The 20,161-nt window shown below is 36.6% G+C and overlaps 1 protein-coding gene across 2 annotated transcripts in view; it reads left to right on the top strand.

Annotated features, from left to right (window-relative positions):
* The window catches only part of ephb1 (EPH receptor B1), a 178,940-nt gene that overhangs the window by 89,094 nt on the left and 69,685 nt on the right, over window positions 1–20,161 (top strand). For both annotated transcript variants that reach the window (XM_032565870.1, XM_032565869.1), the window contains exon 4: window positions 19,661–19,816. In XM_032565870.1, the coding sequence (XP_032421761.1) occupies window positions 19,661–19,816 (156 nt within the window). The remainder of the gene's footprint in view (window positions 1–19,660; window positions 19,817–20,161) is intronic.

Raw genomic sequence — 20,161 nt, 5'->3', positions numbered from 1 at the left:
TGTAGTGTGTATCATTGTTTGAAGTCAAAGCAGCATCTAAGCTCTCTAAATATCTTAATTTTCTTCTGTGGCAAGCCTGCTGTTACCATGTGCATGTGTATCTGCACCCACACACAGTTCCATCACCTCTGGCTAAACTTTGCATGTCCAATTTCATAACCTAATCATGTTTGCTATAATCCTTGCACACTTGAAGCAAACCACATTAGAGTTCCTCAGTAAATGCTCCCTAAGTGTCCCTGATTAAACTTATGTGAAAAATGAAGTCTGTGTAATTTATGTTATGACACCAGGCATTATCCTAAACCATCTCAGCTCCTTATAACCAGAAGGTCATATCAAACACGTCACCCCAGCCTCCACAATATGCAATTATCCAGCAATTAGACACCTCCCATAATCTGCATTTCACTATGTCATTGTGTGTAATTACATGTTTTCATTGGTGGTTAACTCAGTCTATATTTTTCAGCATTGAGTCATGTGGTTTTGTAGAAACCAGAAGAAAAGTCTTATTTAAGACAAAGACTCTCTGAAGTCTAAGGGAAAGGTTATTGATCATCATGTACTGTCTGAGAAAAACCTTACTACTGTCATTTTCACTCAGAGCTTCTGCTATAATGCTACAAAATAGACACCATCATTATACCACTGTTGCTCACCTTGCTTGGTGGTTACAAAGGCAGCGCAATAGTATAGTGATGGTGGCTTTCATGTAGCAGGCCAGTGTTAAATAATTGGATAACTAAGAACAGTCTTGTACATGCATACAGAAATCAATTGTTCATACTGATTTGGCTCAATGGTTAAGAAATTTAGTATAATGTCACTACTTAACCATTGCCTGCTAAAATCATTCTTTTTTACAGACTGTTTTGGCTCTCAACAGGTATTCTTAGGACATTGTGACAGTAGTTAGATGATTGTGAAACCCACTCACATAAACGTGAATAAATATAGATACATTCTTTTTCTTTACCTCTACTGCTTAGGTAAAGACAAGAATGTGCACATGTTGATATCATGGTTATCTGCTTCTATACAATAACAAATTGAATCTGTCAAATAAGAATTATGTTTGTTTGTTTTTTCCTATTTCACAAACTCTATTTTTTGCAACAGAGATTCCCCATTCATTAGGCTTTCCCCGTTTCTATTAACTCTAGGTATGAAATCAACTGCTATTGTTTTTTTATAAAAAAAAGTCTCAATGTGTTATTAGTAGATGAAGTACTGAGCCCATCCATATCTTTTTCAGGTATTTATGTGTACAAGACTTATAAATGCTAAGACTGAACCATCTTTTCTGACCAAGCTCTGATGTAGTAAAAATATCATGACACAACAATGATCACAAATTTCTTTTTTATCATGTAGAAAAGATACATGCTCCATATTAACATGCAATACAAAGAAGATAAAAAAAATGTATATGGCATTGTATTTTTTTTATGAAATGTATTTTTTCTTAATCATTTTAGTGATGTAAAATCAATATAGTGCCCTAGGCAAAAACTCTACCTACACATTTTTAAAAAGATAAATCTCTTAATATTTTGACCTTTCAAGTGATTTTTCAGAAGTCTATGCATAGTGCTTACACATACAAAGTGTCTGGAAAAAAATGTGATTTATCTTTGCTCTGGTCAAGAATAAGTACAGCACTAGCCCACTTTACACTGTGTTACTCTTTTGAGAGAGAATGATATCTGATTAGTTTGGCTATAGCCGACAAACAAATGGATTTGCTGTGTCTGGAATGTTCTCCTGGGGAGCTGGAAGGGCTGAGATAGAAAGACACTGCTTTGTGTTGAAGCCAGTACGAAACATAATAAGACCCTTTGGGGAATGAACACAAAGAGAGATAGGGACTACAAAAAAAAACATTCTTGTACAATGCATCAGTTTCTCAATTTCTTTCTTTTCCTCTCTATCTACCCATCTTTCTCACTAAATTCCTTAATAACTTTTAAAATGGTTGACCCATCATTTGGTTGTTTGACTTTTGAATGTCCATTGAGTATTTTCACTAACACAAAGTTTATTGCATTTGCAAATACTCTTGAGACTCCCATAAACAGAACTCATACAAGTACACAAATGCAGGTGCACTTACACTTTTACCTTTGTGTGTAAGATTCACAAGCTTTCCATCATGAATGGGCCAGTAAATCCTATTTCTTTCTGCCTTTGTTTCGAGTTCTATCTAATCTTTTTGCCTCTTTAATTCCCTATTTTCCACTGTTCTATTCTAAAGTGTTGCGCTAGGAGAGCAGTCACAGAGGGAGTGTGACAATAGAGGTATTAACCAAATGCATACTAAGCTTGCCTGTGTGGCAAAGCCACTGTGAGGCCTTAACACTCCCTAATGCCCTGTAAATAGGACTGCTGCTCCCCAAGAAATTCCTTAAGAAGCACTCAGACTGAGGGGTGTTCTTCCTGACTCTTGTGACCTGGTTCCTCATCGGCTGTCATTATGCGCACTACATTTTCAGAAGCGCTTAATCTGAATTGGACGCCCCTTCATTTTAGAAATTGTTTAAGAGCATGAAACTTGGCCAGTCAAAAGGCCCTGTCTTGAGGCAGAAGGTGCAGACTCTTCTAAACGCCAGTCTCTTCCTTTACTTTCTTGCATACATAATCCCCATTAGAATCAGATTATTGCTGAATGGAAAAGAAGACTGTTGGGATGTTGAAAAGATGCCCTGCATAACACTGCTCCCAGAGGAATACAAATGTGACAGACGTGGATGAATTTAAATCTGATTGAAAATAATAATAATAATTTTAAAAAATAGGTAAGAAGTTGCCTTGAGACACAAGAAATACTGATCCATCATTTACACTTCAACTTTAATTTATTCCAGTTTATAAATCAGGTTATGGAGATAGTTTACATTTCAATACTTTTGATGGTGATGGTATGAAAATAATAATTTTTCTTAATGTCTTTGTCAAGTAAACTTCACCTTTTTGATCAGTGTTATTCCCCCTCATACAAAAGACTGCAGCAAAAAAGTATTTCTGTGTGAATTTTTGGATATGTAAGCACCCTACTAATACATGTGTAAATAATATTTACAGCTGGTCTGTGTAGGCGAATACATTTACATGGCTGTCAAATATGAGACCCATTTTGAGACTGGATGTTGAGAAAATAATATTGTATGCTTGGTCTTAGTGGTTTAGACATGTATTTCTCAGGCCTGTTCTTTTTCTTCCTTACTTAGTATATGTTTCTCTTTATGTAGTTTTTTTTTTTATGTGCTCGCTGCCCCAGAACACCTTAATCCAGTGTGAAAGCAATTGGCTCCCTCAGATCTAATCAATAGAGGGCTAGGGCACCGAGCCAGGGGGAACATCTCTGGCCCCTGCTCAGCTACAATCAATTTAGAACCATCGATTCAGTGATTGAAATACAAAGAGCAGACGCACTGAACCGTACAGGTGCTTTAGTGTTTGGGTGCATCAACATGTTATATATCTCCCATTGTGAAATTTCTGTGTATTAATGTCTGTTTGCTTGCATGTCTGCTTGAAACTACACAATATGTACGCAAGGGTGTGTATTTTCTTACGGGTGTGTATGGATAGTATGATTTATTTTCAAGCCATCTGTAGTAAAGTGGGAATGGCATTTAATCTAGCACCTCTGAGAAGGAGCCAAAAAAAAAAAAATCACTCCTAATCCAATATGTCCTGCCCATGGAAGCTGTTTTAAAGGTGTGTGTGTGTGTGTGGGTGTGTGTTATGATGAACAGTGCAGTCATTTGTCTTCAAACCTTTCCATTTTTTTTTTTTTTTTGTTTGTTTTGTTTTTTTTATACGTGTCATGCACATTAATTTTACTAAACAAATTGGTGGACACTTGTGGAGAGGTCTTTCATGTACTGTAGTATAATTACAGTCAAGTCATTTTCAGATATTTGTAATCATTTCCTGGGACAGTTTATGGGCAAACTCCACAACTTCTTATATGTTAAACTCTGTGATGGTAAAGGTAAAGGTAATTTTATTTATATAGCACATTTTCAGCAACAAGGCAATAGAAAGTGCTTTACAGGATTTAAAAAGAAATACAAACAAAATAACAAACCAAAAGAAAGCGCAAAAGAAGAAAAAGCTAATAATGTTGATCCAAAGTAACTGAACTAGATACTCCTATTCAGGGTTGGTAGAAAAGTATACATAAGTATTCTCTGGTATAATTCCTTTTCTGGTTTGGAAGAACAGGAGTCTAAAAAGTAGTCTCTAAGGTAGTTTTTCTTGATTCCAAGTTCTAATCCCTGTTCTCGGTTGGTAGATAAGTATGAGTAAGTAATCTCTGGATACTCCTATTCAGAGTTGGTAGATAACTATAAGTAAGTAAAATATGTTAGAAACCCACTTTTTTTTCACCCAGTTTGATGAAACTGGAATTTCTGAATAAGTTTTGTTAAGACATGAAATATTATCATAACTAATGCATAGCACTTAACTTGTTAATATTTTAAAACATAAAATATTCACATTCACGATTGATCAACAACTGTAAGGTGCAACAGTATTTTGATAATACAAGTCTATTAAGATACATAATGAATTGGACAAATTAGTTAACTTTTATGTGTTGGAAGTTATGAGATTTATGATTTTTTAATACTTAAAACATCAACTGCATTTGTCATTTCAGAACAACCAAACAGTTTATTTAAACTGTGTTTTTAAAAAAAAATTATATTTATTGAAGGAAACAATGTCCAGTAATCCAAAGCAGTTTGTTTGAGTATTTGTTTGCACCAGGGCGGGGATCTATTATGTAACCTGTTTCAGTTTTGGGGGATTAGTCTTTTATTAAGAGGTTTCTTTTTCGCTGTAGCTACATAACAAAAAGTCTTTCATAGTCTAGTGGTTAAATATATTTAGGATAAAATTATCATCAGGCAGTGGAGTTAGCAGATCAGACTTATATTGGTATTCATGTCATATTTTTCATAAATCTATACACCTGCTTCTTTTTAAAGTCTAGTTCTGTTCTTTCATCAGCTGCTCCCCATGGCTGTCTGTCATCTACTCTCATCCTATTGAATGGCTTTCTATCTCCATCAATCCAGGAATGCATAAGGGCACATAGGTCCCAAAAGCACACACAAACATGCATTCTGTACGCAACATGTGTGTGCCTGTTTCATACCTTTGGCATATTGACTATGTGATAAAGGTCAGCTCTGTCCAGATTTGGACAGGTGGGATGGGGCCGCAGTCCGTTATCACCCACACCATTACCGTGTGTTTGTCTGCATGTGTTTGTCTGGAGGGAGATACAGCTCACTGATAAGGTTTTGAAGAGGTCAGTCAGATGTAAATACGACATGGATATAGATGTGCGGTGGGTCTGGTCACCATAAGAGAATCTCACAGATGCAGGAGCATTGCGTGCCAAGAAATGGAGTCAGCCTCTACTCATTCACGCAATCCTAGAAAATATTTGTTTAAGACATCCATCTGTTTTTGCAGTGTAGAAATGACATCTCTATTCATGTCATTCATCCATTAAGATTTTATGGTCTTGCCTGGTTATGTCAACAAAATTGTTGTTTTAGCATGCATGAAAGCACTCCCACTCAGGATCATGGATGGATCGGCCCACATTGGCTAATACAGATTGAAAAGTTGCTTTAAATATAGTTCATTAACCAGCCTTTTTTCATTCTCAGTTGCCTCTTGTTAGGCTTGAAATGACAACCCTCACAAAATATGCAATGAGAAATGACTGAATCACAGACAGCACACATATTGTGGGAATCTGACACCAACAATTTGAGTGACAAGATGTACTCTCGAATGCATTCTCACTTTGTTTTGCTCCTGCTTTCCATCTCTCTGTGTTTGCCTTTCTCTATATTGCCCTCAGTCCACTTACTTTAAACACCCACGCTTCCCATATAATTTGCGGGTCATTTTTCTTCTTTTGATGGAGCACATTTTATCATTACTCACCATTAGGTATAAAAGCAACAACTAGTACAGGTAGAAGAATGTCTTTTTTTTTTACGGTCGTAATATATTTGTTTTTTATGGTAATTGAAGTCATCAACCAGAGTTCTCAAAAATCCATAATGTATTGCAACAATATTCCTTCCTCTTTGACATTTCCATTATTGTCACATTACCCTGTGTTCAAACTTTTGAGCTACATCTGCCAAACTGGCATTTATGGGTATGTCTCAAACATCACATTTTGAAACACGGTGGACATAATTGTCAAACTGTACAGCCCTGGGCTTTTCAAGATTTTTTTTAATTCCAATATATTAGCAAGATTTAAAAAAGAAGAAAGCCGGTCAACATGTCCGACGATTTTATGTTTTTCATCACACAATATTAAAATATGTTGGTGAAGTCCAACTGTCCAACGTATTTTCACAAACACAGCATAACAACCACAAACTTGAATGTATTCTATTGGAATTTAATCTAATAGACCATCACCAAGTTGTTCATATGGTGAAGGTCAAAGTGGAGAAGTTTAAGTTTCTTGGGATCTTGTTCACAAATGACGGAAACATGGAGCAGATCAACAAGTGGATCGACCCAGCATCTGCAGTGAAGAGGGCGCTGTCCCGGTCTGTCATGGTGAAGCGAGAGCTGAGTCAAAAAGCAAAGCTCTCAATTTACCAGTCGATCTGCATTCCTGCTCTCATCTATGGTCGTGAGCTTTGGGTCGTGACCGAAAGAATGAGGTCACAGCTACAATCAGCCTAAATTAGTTTTCTCCATAGGGAGATCTGGCAATATATAAGAATGCATATTCAGATTAAATATATGATAGCATAAATGAGTTTGGTTACATGAAAATAGCAAACTGCCACGTGGATACATTTTAGTGATTTTACCTTTTTTCTTACCACACTTTGGCATTTATTAGCAAACTCTACATGTCGTGGGAAAAGTTAACATTTAAATACATTATTCTTTAATTTATTCCATTATTTAAATAGTTCCAAAAGAGCTTCAAGCCATAATTGTTATTATGTTAAATGTTAAAATGGCATGCAGAAAGGAACAGAACAGTAACAAATTAATTTTCATTTGTTCTGAGTATACCAGCAGATACCAGCTGTGCAGCAATCACTTGAGAGCATGGTTTTGAATTGCAAAAAAGGACAAATTTGAGTCTGACAGACATGTTGGACAAATATCTTTTTTTATTTTCTTAATTAGCTCTCTGGGATCAGTATCAATCCAGTGGGCCAGCCTTGTTGGCTCATAGCAGATTTTTGTCTGTCCAAAAGAACAGACAAAACTGGTCAGATTAAAATGATATAACTTGTGACTTTGTTGAAAATCTGAGCCTCAACAGTTAATTGCAAAAACAAAATCTAAATTAAATATACACTACTTAATATGACAAGATCATTAAAATAGTTATTCTTTAGCTCTTACTATAAGACAATTGTAATATTATGGTATTATATTTATCTCAGTAGAACTGTAATAAATAAGTTATCTTCCAGCTTTCAGTTTTGATCTTGTTTTATTTAAATCCTAATGCAAAGTTTTTTCCATGCGCATGTTGTGCTTTTCAACTGTATTTGTTGTACAATTTGTAAAATTTATTTCTGAAGTCATTATTCATGAAATAATGTTGTTTATCACACTGAAGGACATCAAAATTTATGAATCAAACAGGTTCATGTTTCCAATTCTCAATTAACCATTGTCTATCATGGCTGACTGAGGACCCATATGTATTTTCCCTTCCTTTCATATTACAATAAGAAAAGTGAAATAGCTCACTACTGCTCACCATTTAACTGTGAGCATTGGCGGGGACTTAACATTTTTGTTGATCTAATGACATTTTTATAAAGTGAAATATGCAGGGATTATTTTCTCTGCACCAGGAGTGCCAACAAATGTGGATATTTATCTAGAATTAGTTATTTGTTTGTTACTTTGGTCAGAAGACTTTACAGTTGAAACACAAGCTCTGAAGACTAAAAATGTTGTTGAGCAAAGCAATGGCCAAAGCACCAAAAAAGCGAGAGTGAGCGTCTTCAGTTAACTACTATAGATTAATTGATCTAGCCATAAAGTAAATGAGCTAGATCCATTTAAAAAGGGGGATAAGTGCTGAGACAGAGAAAGCTAATGGTCTTTCCTAAATTCAAATGATAGTAAAGAAAAAGCTATTGCTTTTTGCAACATAGGGTTTATTCTCTGCATTTGAAAAACCATTAACCACAGAGAATGACATGACACAGGAACAAATTTATGCTCACCAAAAATTAATTGCATATTTTTCTAAATAAAAAGTTGGTTTTTTTTCTGCTTCAGCTTCAGTTGACTTAAACAGTGAAGTTGAAGTGATTAAATCAAAACGGCAATTCTTGTGTGAATAAATAGAATAAAATCTGTCTTGATAACACTGACTGATTTCACCATTCATCAAGCCTTCCTTGCCCCTTTTTGCTCTGTTAGTTGGTGGTGGGCAATGAGCCTGGCAGCCCCCTGTTAGGTTCTGATTACAGTGTAGATTGTAGTGCAAGCACATGTTACTGCCTGCTGAGAGCCGATATGTTTTGAAGGGCGGTTTTCTCTACTACCTTGCCAGCCAGGGATAGATTGGCACAGTGGAAGCTCCTAGAATACAAATACCTCCTCATCTTCACTGTCTCTCCCTGTCCTGATCTGGCCTCTATTCTGTCTGAATTATATACTCAGTGCTTTTGCTTATAAATTCATAAACACACCTGAGCCAGTGTGCCAGGCAGATCAGCTAACAGCCAATGAAATACTTAGATGTGAAGAGTCAATGCGGAGCTAAAATATTCTATAGCTCTCTTGATCGGTATTATGCTCAATTTATGCAGACACATGCACATGAATACATATACTCGAAGACACACAGCTCATAAAGGCGCTATCAATAAGCCCATTTTCCCAGTCGGCTGGTCTGTCATTGGCCGGCTGTTGAAAGGAAAAGTGTGGGCCAAAAAAAAAAAAAATGGCTGTGAGGTTACCATAGTAACTGCCTGCCCAGGGGTGTGGGCTGTCTGCTAAATTGTTCGCTGGTTTGTTAAGGCTCACATTAATTTGAAGAGAATGTGTCTTATTTAACCAGTCATTTAACAGTCTCAGGTTCTGTTGTTGGTAGTTAAATAGCTTTATATATTTGTACAATTTTATTTCAGTATGTACAACAACTTGAAATTACTCTGAAAAAGAGGCCTTTTTTTGTTGGAGCGAGGATTTCTACCTTTTGTTTTCAGCTCTTCTCTGCGGCACCGCCCTCTGTTGAAACCGGTCAGACATACTTTTATTTTTCCAGACATGTTGATAATAACATGGCACTGTACAGATTGTCTTCCAATACTTTTAAGGCTTCAATGTCCTAAACAAAAGTCAAGGCTGAAGTCAACAGCCTATATATGTTGAGTTCCTAGTCTTAAGGGCCTTTTTCACCAAATTGAGTCCAGTTCTAAGCTGGTGCTAGTGCTTACTGAGCATCAATTTGATGTGTTTACATCAAGTGAAAACAAAGAACCATTTTCATCAGAAGCTTAGGGCAGCCTCATGTGGAACAGCAACCACTAAAAAGGTTGTAGGCACCATGTTTAAAACTCCAGAGTTTAGCTTAGTTTTTATTGGTCTGCATAAAAACATTTAAAACACCACCCTTCAATGAGAAGACATTTTGGATTGGCGTCAGAATAACTGTTGACTGTCTCTTATTGTCTGACAGTTTATTTTTAAATCGACCACAGAGCAAATGTATGTAAATGTACTCACAATTGATTATTTTTTACCTAATCCATAAACATTATTTCCAACTCCATTCTATCACTAGGTGTTGTTTATAAATCTTGCTCTAAATATTGTGTTTATCTCCAATTTCCAGTGCTGTTGGTATGGATGAAGAATTATCTGAGCAGTATTGTGTGACATTTACAGGGACCACTGGTTGCTTAAAAATTAAAGGCAGGGTATTATGGTTTCTGTTCGCAGGTATAATGGGGTAAGTGTTTTTTTCTCCTTATTTTTCCTTATTGGCAAAATTGTCTCCATGCACTAAATGAATAAGACGTGGCTTTGGCTTGGATGGTAGAAAAGCAAACCGTCTCTTTTACGGAACTTTTCAAGGACTCTTTCTAACACCAGCCCTGGTTAAGAACTTGGGACCTTTTTGGTAGAAAATTGTATAATTAGATAACATTTCCATATTCCCAAGTGGGGTCAACTATTGTTCCTGGATGTTTTTGCAGCATCAGACATAGCTGTATCAGCTAGTTTGGAGAGAATGTCTATGCGAGGAAGAAGAAAGGAGGTGTACCAAACTGGTGTACGGGGGTGTGCATATGCGTGTGGGTGGGTGGTTGTAGGTGTAAGAGTGTCTTATCTTAGAAGAGTAGCTTTGACAGGGTCAGAATGGATGGATGATTAATGATCAGGGGGAGTGTACTGTGGGTGGAACTTCTATGGTGTTGCCACTCTTAACAAAACCACAAGAGCGCAAGAGACTCTGCTCTGTTTTGACCAATCCTTTAGTCTTTAGAACACCACTCTGGTCATCTTATATGCCTTATATTTTCTCTGTTGAGATTGGAAAGTGCTGACAGGGCATAGTGGAACCTGACAATGACCAGCTTTGGTGAGTGATGTCACTACAAACTCTGAATTCCTTCTAAAAGAACAAAAAATTTTCCCTTTTTTGTAGGCCATTAAGCAATGGAGTCACAAGCTTTTCACTGAGATATTTGATCTTCATTGACCTGAGATGGCAATGTATGAGATACATGCAAAACCATTCTAAATTCAGTTTCTCTAAATGAATAAATCATAAACCTTAAAGGCATTTTACCCCGACCTTCAGGATCCTGCAGGCATTCTCTAAAGGTTCTGACAAGTTTTTATTTTAACATATGCCTCAGTCTCAAATAATTGTATTGTTCTTTTCATCTTTTCAATGACCTTGTGGAGAAATACAATACGTGCGTTTAAAAAAACAGCTCATTATGTGGATTGAGCAAGGAAAATGAACAATGAGAAGCTGGGCAGAATACTAATGGTCTGCAGGTCTGATTGCCTTTTGTTTTTAGATGCTGGTTATCCCCTCTGTCAAACAACATGTTCAGTTCTTTACTTCATTGATAGTTTTAGATTTACCTAAAAAAAAAAATAAAAAATACCAGATTGTTTTTAGCAGTCAGTCCTACCAGACACAGATGCAAGTGTGTTGTCTTTCTGACTGAATGATGAACAAAACTGTGAAATAAGGGTCAATTGGGGTCCAGACTCAGTCATAGTGCTGCCTGCTTGAGTGTTTGTCACTCAGTGGATGTATTCATGATTCTAAAGTCTCTCAAACACTGTGATCCAGACCTTGTGTGGATGACAACAGAGGTTACGTCTGTCCTTGGGGAGGTCAAGAGTTGTACTGCCACTGGCAATAACTCAAATTTCGTGCCCCTCTATCAGTTACCTATAGCTCTCCCCATATGAAACATTTGGCAGAAATATAGTGATATGTCAAACAGTACAAGTTTAACAGTACAGAAAGCTTAATTGATGTGTTTAATTTTAGTGGTAGCAGTATATATTTAATTGCAATAAAATTGTCATTTGTTACAAATTAGCATGGGAATTTGTGCATGAATGGATGAATGGGCCCTCTGGACTTGATAAAGCATTTTACAAGCACAAGCCATATACCATTTACCATTTACAAATATCCAAGCTACAACATAATGGGACATACTTTAGTACCTCTCCAAAGCATTTGCTGCAAATTTTTGATTGAATTTCTTGTTTGCGGCCAAAAAATTTTATTGGTTAAAAATCTCATAAATAACTGACAGTATGAGTCAACAGAAAAGTCTGGAGAGGACATTGCAAGCTATAACTCTAAAAAGGTTTAGAGTTTCTAGGCTCATATTTGGACTGACCTTCTGCAGTGACTTGCTTCCACTTTTCAATTTTATCTTGCACTCAGGAGATGCTTGCTTGACATTCTGATAAACTTCTTAACCTACCAAATTTAGTTAATCCTACATCTTAAACTGCGACTTCAAAACATGTGCACTTCACATGACACAGTGGTAGAGTCCCTACATGTACTTGATGCATTACCTGACGTGTGTATTGTATTATAAACACAGCAAAGATATTGATCATTTGTACTCCAGAGCTTGCAGATAATTTATTTTAAAGGCTAAATGCAGTGATGAGTAAGTGCAATAATGCACTACTTTGTAAAAACAGAAGTTTCAAATCATTATTTGATATTCTGATATTTAATATTAGAATACCAGATGTATCAAACTCCACTGATACGTTCCGTGCCACTCAGTGGATATGAGGCATATGACGTCAGCCCTACGATTTCTTTAGTTCCAAATTTAGAACTAGGATATGTCAATATTGGTTTTACTGGCTGTATTTTATGCCATATTTGGAAAAGAGGGGTCAGCAAAAGTATTTACAGTTGTTCCATACTCACAAATACTTATACTTTATAAACATTTACCTTTTCATTAGATGTATAAGTGCACAGCTTTTAATGTTTTATATGCTGGTGTGCAATGCAGATCTGCTGTCTGCCATGTCTTTTGACCAGGCTTGCTTTGACATGATTGTGCGACTGTAGGGGAACGAGTGGAGATTCACTGATGCTGTATCTCTGTCAGTTGTACAGTGTGCCAGACAGAAGGTTATATAGAGAGAAAGGCAGCCAAACGAAGCAGATTCAAACCTGTCAATCAGGATCAAAGTAAGACCGGGAGGAAAGGTGGAGGAAAGATTAGTTCTGAAACATGTGAAGGCAGAGAAGAAGAATAAAATCCTGTTGGGGCAGCCTTAAAGGAATAAAAGTTTTGCTCCTACATGCATCCAGTTCAGTTGCAGGTTATCCTCCCATTGGGGAGACTAATTACTTGCTGAGCAAATGTTCAGTCCCCTGCTGTCCATAAACCCCAACTCATCTGATGATTGATGGATCTTTTTGCTTTGGCACAGAAACTCCTGGTCGCCTCTAATCTGAATGTGCTCAATCAAGGGAGAAAAATTTAGGCTTAGTTCCCAATTCAGTGAAGCATAGCGTAATGATACCCTTCCCATTTCTGCCAACCTTTAAAACAAGATCATTTTAGGGGTTTACAAACATGAATCACACTGTCTAACTTTCTCTCCTTGTCCATGCCTGTCTTTTTTCACATAGTGGCAGATCAGTAAGCAGTTAATTAATGAGTTTAATGTTTGGATCCATGTGCATATTATGTTTCAATTAGAGAAGAAGCTTCAGCTCCAAGGTAGGATTTATAATCTACCCAAACATTAATCTTCTGCTGTCTCTAAAATGTTTGCACAAACATATGTGTGTGGCTGCCTGTTTGCTTTTGCCTGGCTGTCACTTATCTTCCTTCCTGTTATGCTGATCACAGCATTCCTACTTTCTGAAGGATAGGCCTTAAATTATTTCAGGTTCTGTTGAACACAAAGTAATCAAATGTTGGAAAATATGATGCACTCTCATTTAATGGGGGTCAACAGTGACTAAATTTGCTAGTCTGTAAATCACCATTCCTTGATGTCACTACTGTTGTAGTACTGCTGTTGTTTTCTCTGGGTTTTAGGATGTGTATGTTTAGTTGAGTATGTGTACATGAGCATGAGAGAGTGTACATTCTTTGTCCTCATACAGAGTTTGCTTTGAAGCTCATTTGCAGCACTGCTAGCTCAGAGAGCTGATTCAGCACAGGCTCTTCTGCCTTTCTCTTCACTTTTACCCATTTATGAGTGTCCAGGGAAGCTGCAGTTTGAATGTAAACACACAACCAGAGGGCAGAACCTAATGTACACATTCTACTCACACTCCATTAAGCTTACAGTGAACAACTCATAGTGATCTGTTTCCACAAGAGCCAATTCAGCACATGTGAAGATTTCTTGGTGCATTCTGTGAGATGATCATCTGCATATGATAGTGGATCATATATGATAACACATAAGTTTCCTCCACTGCCTGTGCTGGAAAGTAATTTTTGATCTGTGCTTTTATTGTCTTGTAACGTTGGATAGTGTCAGAACTTATTGCCTTATAAAATGTCCCTGCAGCTGGGTTGTTCTTCCACATATGGGAAGGGAGCTCTTTTACAGAGTCCCAGTATGCTTGTAGTACGAGGAGCCTTATCTTATCACATGTAAAATCCGGTAAAAGTCAACAGAGTTTGCAAACCTCCTCTCCCACATGAAACGGGAGCCCTACTCACACTTACAGACACAGTTTTGCTTTTACATTGCCCTTACAAGCTCTGTCTAGACATAACATTTCTCTCCATAAGGGGATTTGTTCCCTGATGTGGTTTTCATGACCGTTGTAGTCAGGTCATGCAATTTGGTTTGTATCTCTTTCATGTACTTTTCGATATTGAGATATTCGTCCTTTCTATCTTAGTGTCAGACAAACCAGAAACTGTTTAAAAATCAATTTTATTCTTCAAGCTATATGTTTGAAAAAATCTCTGGAGGAAACACAGTGTCAAATGTATACACTGTACAAAACAATAAGACATCTTATCTTTCTGTAGATTTCAGATACAGACCTCTGAGACCAGATTTAAATCTTTTTAATCATAAGCATTGTGCATACTAAGTAGTATTCTTCCTATCATCTAAATGTGACAAAGGTTGTCCTTCAAGATAAAGTACTAGGGCTAGCACTTTTGCTATTGCTAATGTGGATCAGAATGATAAAGATTTGCTTCTCCATCTCAGTGATTATTGTACAGTCTCCCTGGTGTTTGGTTGTCTACTAGCTGGATTTAACACTAATCAGTTACAGTTGTTCCAATTGAAATTGGTAGTAGAGACTTTAAAAAAATTAAGGGCTAATTATTGTTATGCAAAAAAAACAACAAAAGAAAAATGTCTGCACTTCTTGCTCCTGTTTTGTAAACACAGGATGCACCAGCTGTATTACCTTGTGATAGATCTTTTGGTATTTTAGTTAATCACAACTTTCCTTTTAAGTTTCACATTGAACAACTCTAAAAACTGAGATTATTTTACAGCAGTAAATCATGTTTTTCACTTAGTGGGAAAAATGATCTTGTTGCACAATGAGCCTACTGCCTACTGCCTGAGCAGTGTTGTGTGACTAGACAGTAAGTAAGTCAGAGTACGTACTTTGAGATCAATCACAGACAGACATGCCATTGAATTTTAAACTCTTTAGGTTACAGCCGTTTACTGTCCACATGTGTGTTGTTGCACTCATGTTTTCCTTTGGAAATTCACTAACTGACTTACTTATGTAACTTTTATAAAAAAAAAAAATGTTTTTACAATTTTATCACTAATACTGTCACTATGTCGTGAAAGTATAGTATGAGACAGATAATCTGTGAAAATGTCAACCTTCTCTGCCTTCTCCCAGTGCTCCTAGTGCTAACTGCAGAAATACACAGTTTGGTGAGAAACAATCAAATCAGGTCTAGGAGGAGGGTCTTATCACTGTCAATCATGTGCTGCTCACACCCGTTCCCTTACTCTCTGCTATGCTACAGCTTCTCCCACGAATGCTCAAGCTAGTTTGAATGCCCAATGATGACGGTGGATAGAAAGGTTTTCCTGTACAAGTAACTTGTTTCTTTGCCATTAGCAATGCATACACAGGCATGATTGACAATGTTCCTTGTGACTCTTTAACCAAGAGTGATGCATTTCTGGAGATTGCACTATTGCTATTGCAAAATCTGTGCTTTTTATTCAGCAATTTTGTATCTGTCTCATACCATGCTGTTACAGCATAGTTACAGTTTTAACAAATATATAAAATTATATTTATTGTTTAGTAAAAGTTACAGCTATACATACTTTTCTATTTGTTTCTTAAACAATTTCTTTAAATAAAAAAAACTGTGTTTGTTTATTACATTTACTGTCCCCTCAGTTTGTATAGGTTTTGGGAAAAAAATCACAATGTTCCATAAAATTTGAACAAACTACCACAGGATGACAACAGAGTAACCCTCATATTACCTGATTTTCTATGCTTTTTTTGCTAGAGTTTTCTGTTTTTATTTGATTTTTCAGCAATGTATGCTTACTGATTTTATTTTGGCTCTAACAATACTATCTCATATGGAAATCAAGTTCCCAGGTTTCAATGAACTTTATCTGTTTAAATAAGGCTAATAAATGTAGTTGTATAAAAAAAATTTAACAGTGTTGTGTGACTAGACAGTAAGTCAGTCAGTTAGCCTCTGGTGTGCCTGTCAGGCACAGCAAAGCAGACTGAACAGCATCCTCCAGAGAGGTAGCCTTTTCAGTTATGTTTGCATGCTATTTTCTCTGTTTCAGCAGGATTTCTTTCTGTATCACTATCAGTAAAAGCCAGGGAGGGTTTTTCAGTAGTTTGAAAAAAGGATTCATAAGACCAGGTATCAGCCTTTATATAAGATAGACCAGAACCTTTAAGCTTTAACAGACCATTATAACATTTAAATTAAGCAGAACAGATTTTAATTACATCATACAAAATAACTGGATAATGAATTAAAAAGATTCCCTCACATAAAATGCATTTTTCCCTCTATTTGACCAGTCAGTGCAGAGGAAATGGACCAGCTCCTTTTCATTGTGACCATTAAAACCTCTTCATATCAAGCTAAAAGGCTCTTACTCATAGACAATGTAATCATTTTGTTGCAAGCAAATTCAGTACTTATTTATTAAGTCTTAGCTTTTAGAGCCTGAAACACTTACCACAGGGTAGTACCTTACTCTGTCCTTGTCTGTAAATCTTGAAACTTTCTTCTCTTGTTTTCTTATCATGACTGTGTTCATATTTCTCTGACTAATTCTCCTTTTTACTGCCTAAGTGCTATAAAAAGGAATAAAAATTGTTTTTACACAGTATGAGCATACCCTACATCTACAGTCAAGCTGTTGCAATCAATCAGCCTTGTCCCATTAAATTTATAACCATTTCCCCCTTAAGAGTGTAGCTACACCACAGCTTCCACCCCCAGCAGTAAGCTTGCTAAAATACCAGACATTTATCATAGTTATTATAGTCATTAAACCCTTCCACACTGCACAGAATCTCCTCAGCTTTGTATCCTTTTGAGGCGCAAGAGTAAATGGATTAGGTTATTGCCTTCACTTAGGGGCACCGATATCAGCCACAATAATCTTTGTCCTCCACCACAGCCTTTAAAATGTAGGACTCTGACACCTCACTGCAACTCTGACAAATTGGTGCCACTGAGACTGCTGAAGTATTCTCACTCTTTGTGGTATTAAAGGTAATGTTATCACTCTAACTGAATGTTTGAAGTCTTGGTTAAACCGCAGAATGAATTTTTGCACAGCTGTGGCCAAGAATGTATGAACTCTATCCAAAATTTGACTGTTGCTTGGCTATGTATGTTCCTATGTGGGAGTGCCACTGGACAAGGTGATAAACAGTTTCCCTCTATGCATCAGTTTTTAAAATGTTTGTTAATATATTGAGAATGAAAAATGCTTGTGTGTATGGGGGATTTCAGTTTTGGACATAACACATTTGGGTTATGGTTAGTAGGGCTAAACAAATAGAGTATATGTCAAACACACTATTTGACAAATACCGTTTGAATTCTTGCATGATGAGTCAGATCAGTTGTGATCTGGAGTTCTTAAATGTAGTAAACGAGGGATTTTAAAGTGATTATTCATGTAAATTAAGTATTTTGTGAAATAAGTTGTTGCATAGCTTAGAGTAGAGATGTTTTGTAGCCAATTTCTACAAATCTTTGACCAAATTTTGCTGATTCTCATATTCCTTTGAGAACTATAATCAGAAGTCTTAAATCAAAAAACCTGAGTGGTCTGGAAGGTTGATACAAGGACAATAAGTTGACAATGTATTTTGGTGCTAAGCCATTCAATCATTCATAAACTTTCCTGTTTTAAGGACTTTCGAAATGGGGCATTGTGCTCTGATTTCCCAGTTTTAATGAGAATGTGAGCAGCAGTGTTCTCAACCAGCTGTGGTTGACTGATTGACATTTTAGGCTGACTTATAAAGACAGTGTTGCAGCAATCAATGCAACTAAAGATGAACACATGGATGAGTTTCTCCAACTCTTACTGGGACATTTGTCATTTAATCCTAGAAATTTTCTTTTTGGTGATTAAAGGCCAACTTTGTAATTGTCTCTATATTTGTTTTAAGGTTTAGGCCCACGTTTCCATCACTAGACCCAGATTTTGGGCCTTGTCAGTAGTTTCCAGCTGTAATAACTGAAGCTGACTCCTGATGATTACTCATTTGGTCTAAAGATCACTTCAGTTTTTTTCTGATCAGCTGGAGAGCGTTATGGCACATCCACATACTGATTTGTTCTAAGCATCTGTTTAGTGCTTGGAAGGGTTTGTGGTCACCTGGGACATCATAATGTAGAGCTGTGTATCATCTGCGTAGTTATGGTTGTTAATCTTATTGTTAGATGTTCATTTAATATATTTTCATTTTAAATAGCTACTTGCAGATTTTGTGGATCCTCTTTCAATATTTCTGAAAACAAAATACACTAATTATTTGTCTCACAGCAACAACCTCCATAGCAAAGAGTGTTGTGGTCAGTGTGGTCCAGTAAGATTTGTTGGTAGTGCATTTGCTAACATTTTAAAAGATTTGATTTTTGTTTTCCTTACTTGTTAAGCCCTATCCGGATTTACAGAGTCTCCTCTCTGCTGTGCACTTTGCCAGCAGAATAGAGACATTCTTGATTCTCCTGATTAAAATGTTATGTGCCTCGTCCCAAATTGTGAACCCCAGAAATTCACAGATAAATATGTGTGGGAAATGAGATCACTTGATAAAGCCAGTGGTAAAAAGGATGAATCGTGTCATACTTAAACACTGTAGTTCTCAACTTTCAAAATTAATCTTTTTCCATCCATTGTTTTCTCACTTTGTCTGCCTTGACTTACGTTCGTACTGCAACTTGACTTAATTGGATTGAGAATTAAATACAAGTTTTGTTTTTATGCATAGCCATAAACAATACATATTGACAACATATGTGTATGAATGTACATGTATATTGATTAATATAGCTAGTATTTTGAGCACATGTAGTCTGTCTTGGTGAATAGCTGGCTCATGAATTTCCTGTTGGATCTTTGAATTTTGAAGCCACAATTGCTCTGGTGTCCAGCAAAAATAGGCTCAGTTCTTACGGATGGTAGAGCAAAGGTGTTGTGCACAAAGTTGTCACTCAGCAGTCTAAATGCCCTTATTCTACTATAATGGGTGCATATTTGTAGTGGAGTGCATTCCATGGTGGAGCAGAGTGGAGACACAAGCAGTGTAAAATGTGGGTAAATGTTCTGATTTCTGTTTCTCAGCATAACATAAAAAACATAATATTTACAGTAAAAATATAACAATGTCTAACACAAAATACCTAATAATTGTAAATCTAATGTTCAACATAAAACCTTCTACCTTTCAAATCTCTACGACATAATTTCTTAGATCACAGTGTTTATTAATGAGAAACTAAATAGATCCAACAGGAGTACATTTCAGCTTAGATTGTTATTAATACGGTTCATTCTGTCAAGTGTTTGGGTGATTAATTTTTCCCCTTTGTTTGTTTTCTGACAATATGTTTTTTTCTTGTCACAGCATGCCCACCAGGTACTTTCAAATCAACCCAGGGTCCAGGCCTTTGTCTGCAGTGCCCTTCCAACAGCCGATCCACAGCTGAAGCTGCCACTATCTGTGTTTGCCGCAATGGCTACTACCGTGGTGACGCTGATCAACCGGATGTACCCTGCACCAGTGAGTATGGCATACATGATGTTGCATGTTGCACTCATTCATTCTGACACAATGATATTGTATTATTATAAGAACTTGATATACTTCTATTTTGAAGGGGTAGGGTTGACAATAATATATATAAAAAACAAAACTGGCCAGCTATAATCTTACTATTTTCAAGCTTGCACATGCTCCTGTATTTAAATTAGTTTGTATCTAAGTCCCAAACCAACTCTCCAGTATGGCTGTAATAATCACATAAGGGGAGGTTTGCATTGCTGACATCTCCATCATTGTGCCAATGAGCTTTTTCTGTTTCCCTGCAGTTGTGTTTTTTTTTCCTCTCCCATTTTTTTCTGTTGT

This window comes from Xiphophorus hellerii, chromosome 6 (genome assembly GCF_003331165.1).
Source record: "Xiphophorus hellerii strain 12219 chromosome 6, Xiphophorus_hellerii-4.1, whole genome shotgun sequence".
NCBI classification, from domain to species: domain Eukaryota; kingdom Metazoa; phylum Chordata; class Actinopteri; order Cyprinodontiformes; family Poeciliidae; genus Xiphophorus; species Xiphophorus hellerii.
Note: the sequence above shows the minus strand (reverse complement) of the source record. Positions and strands in the feature narration are given on the sequence as shown.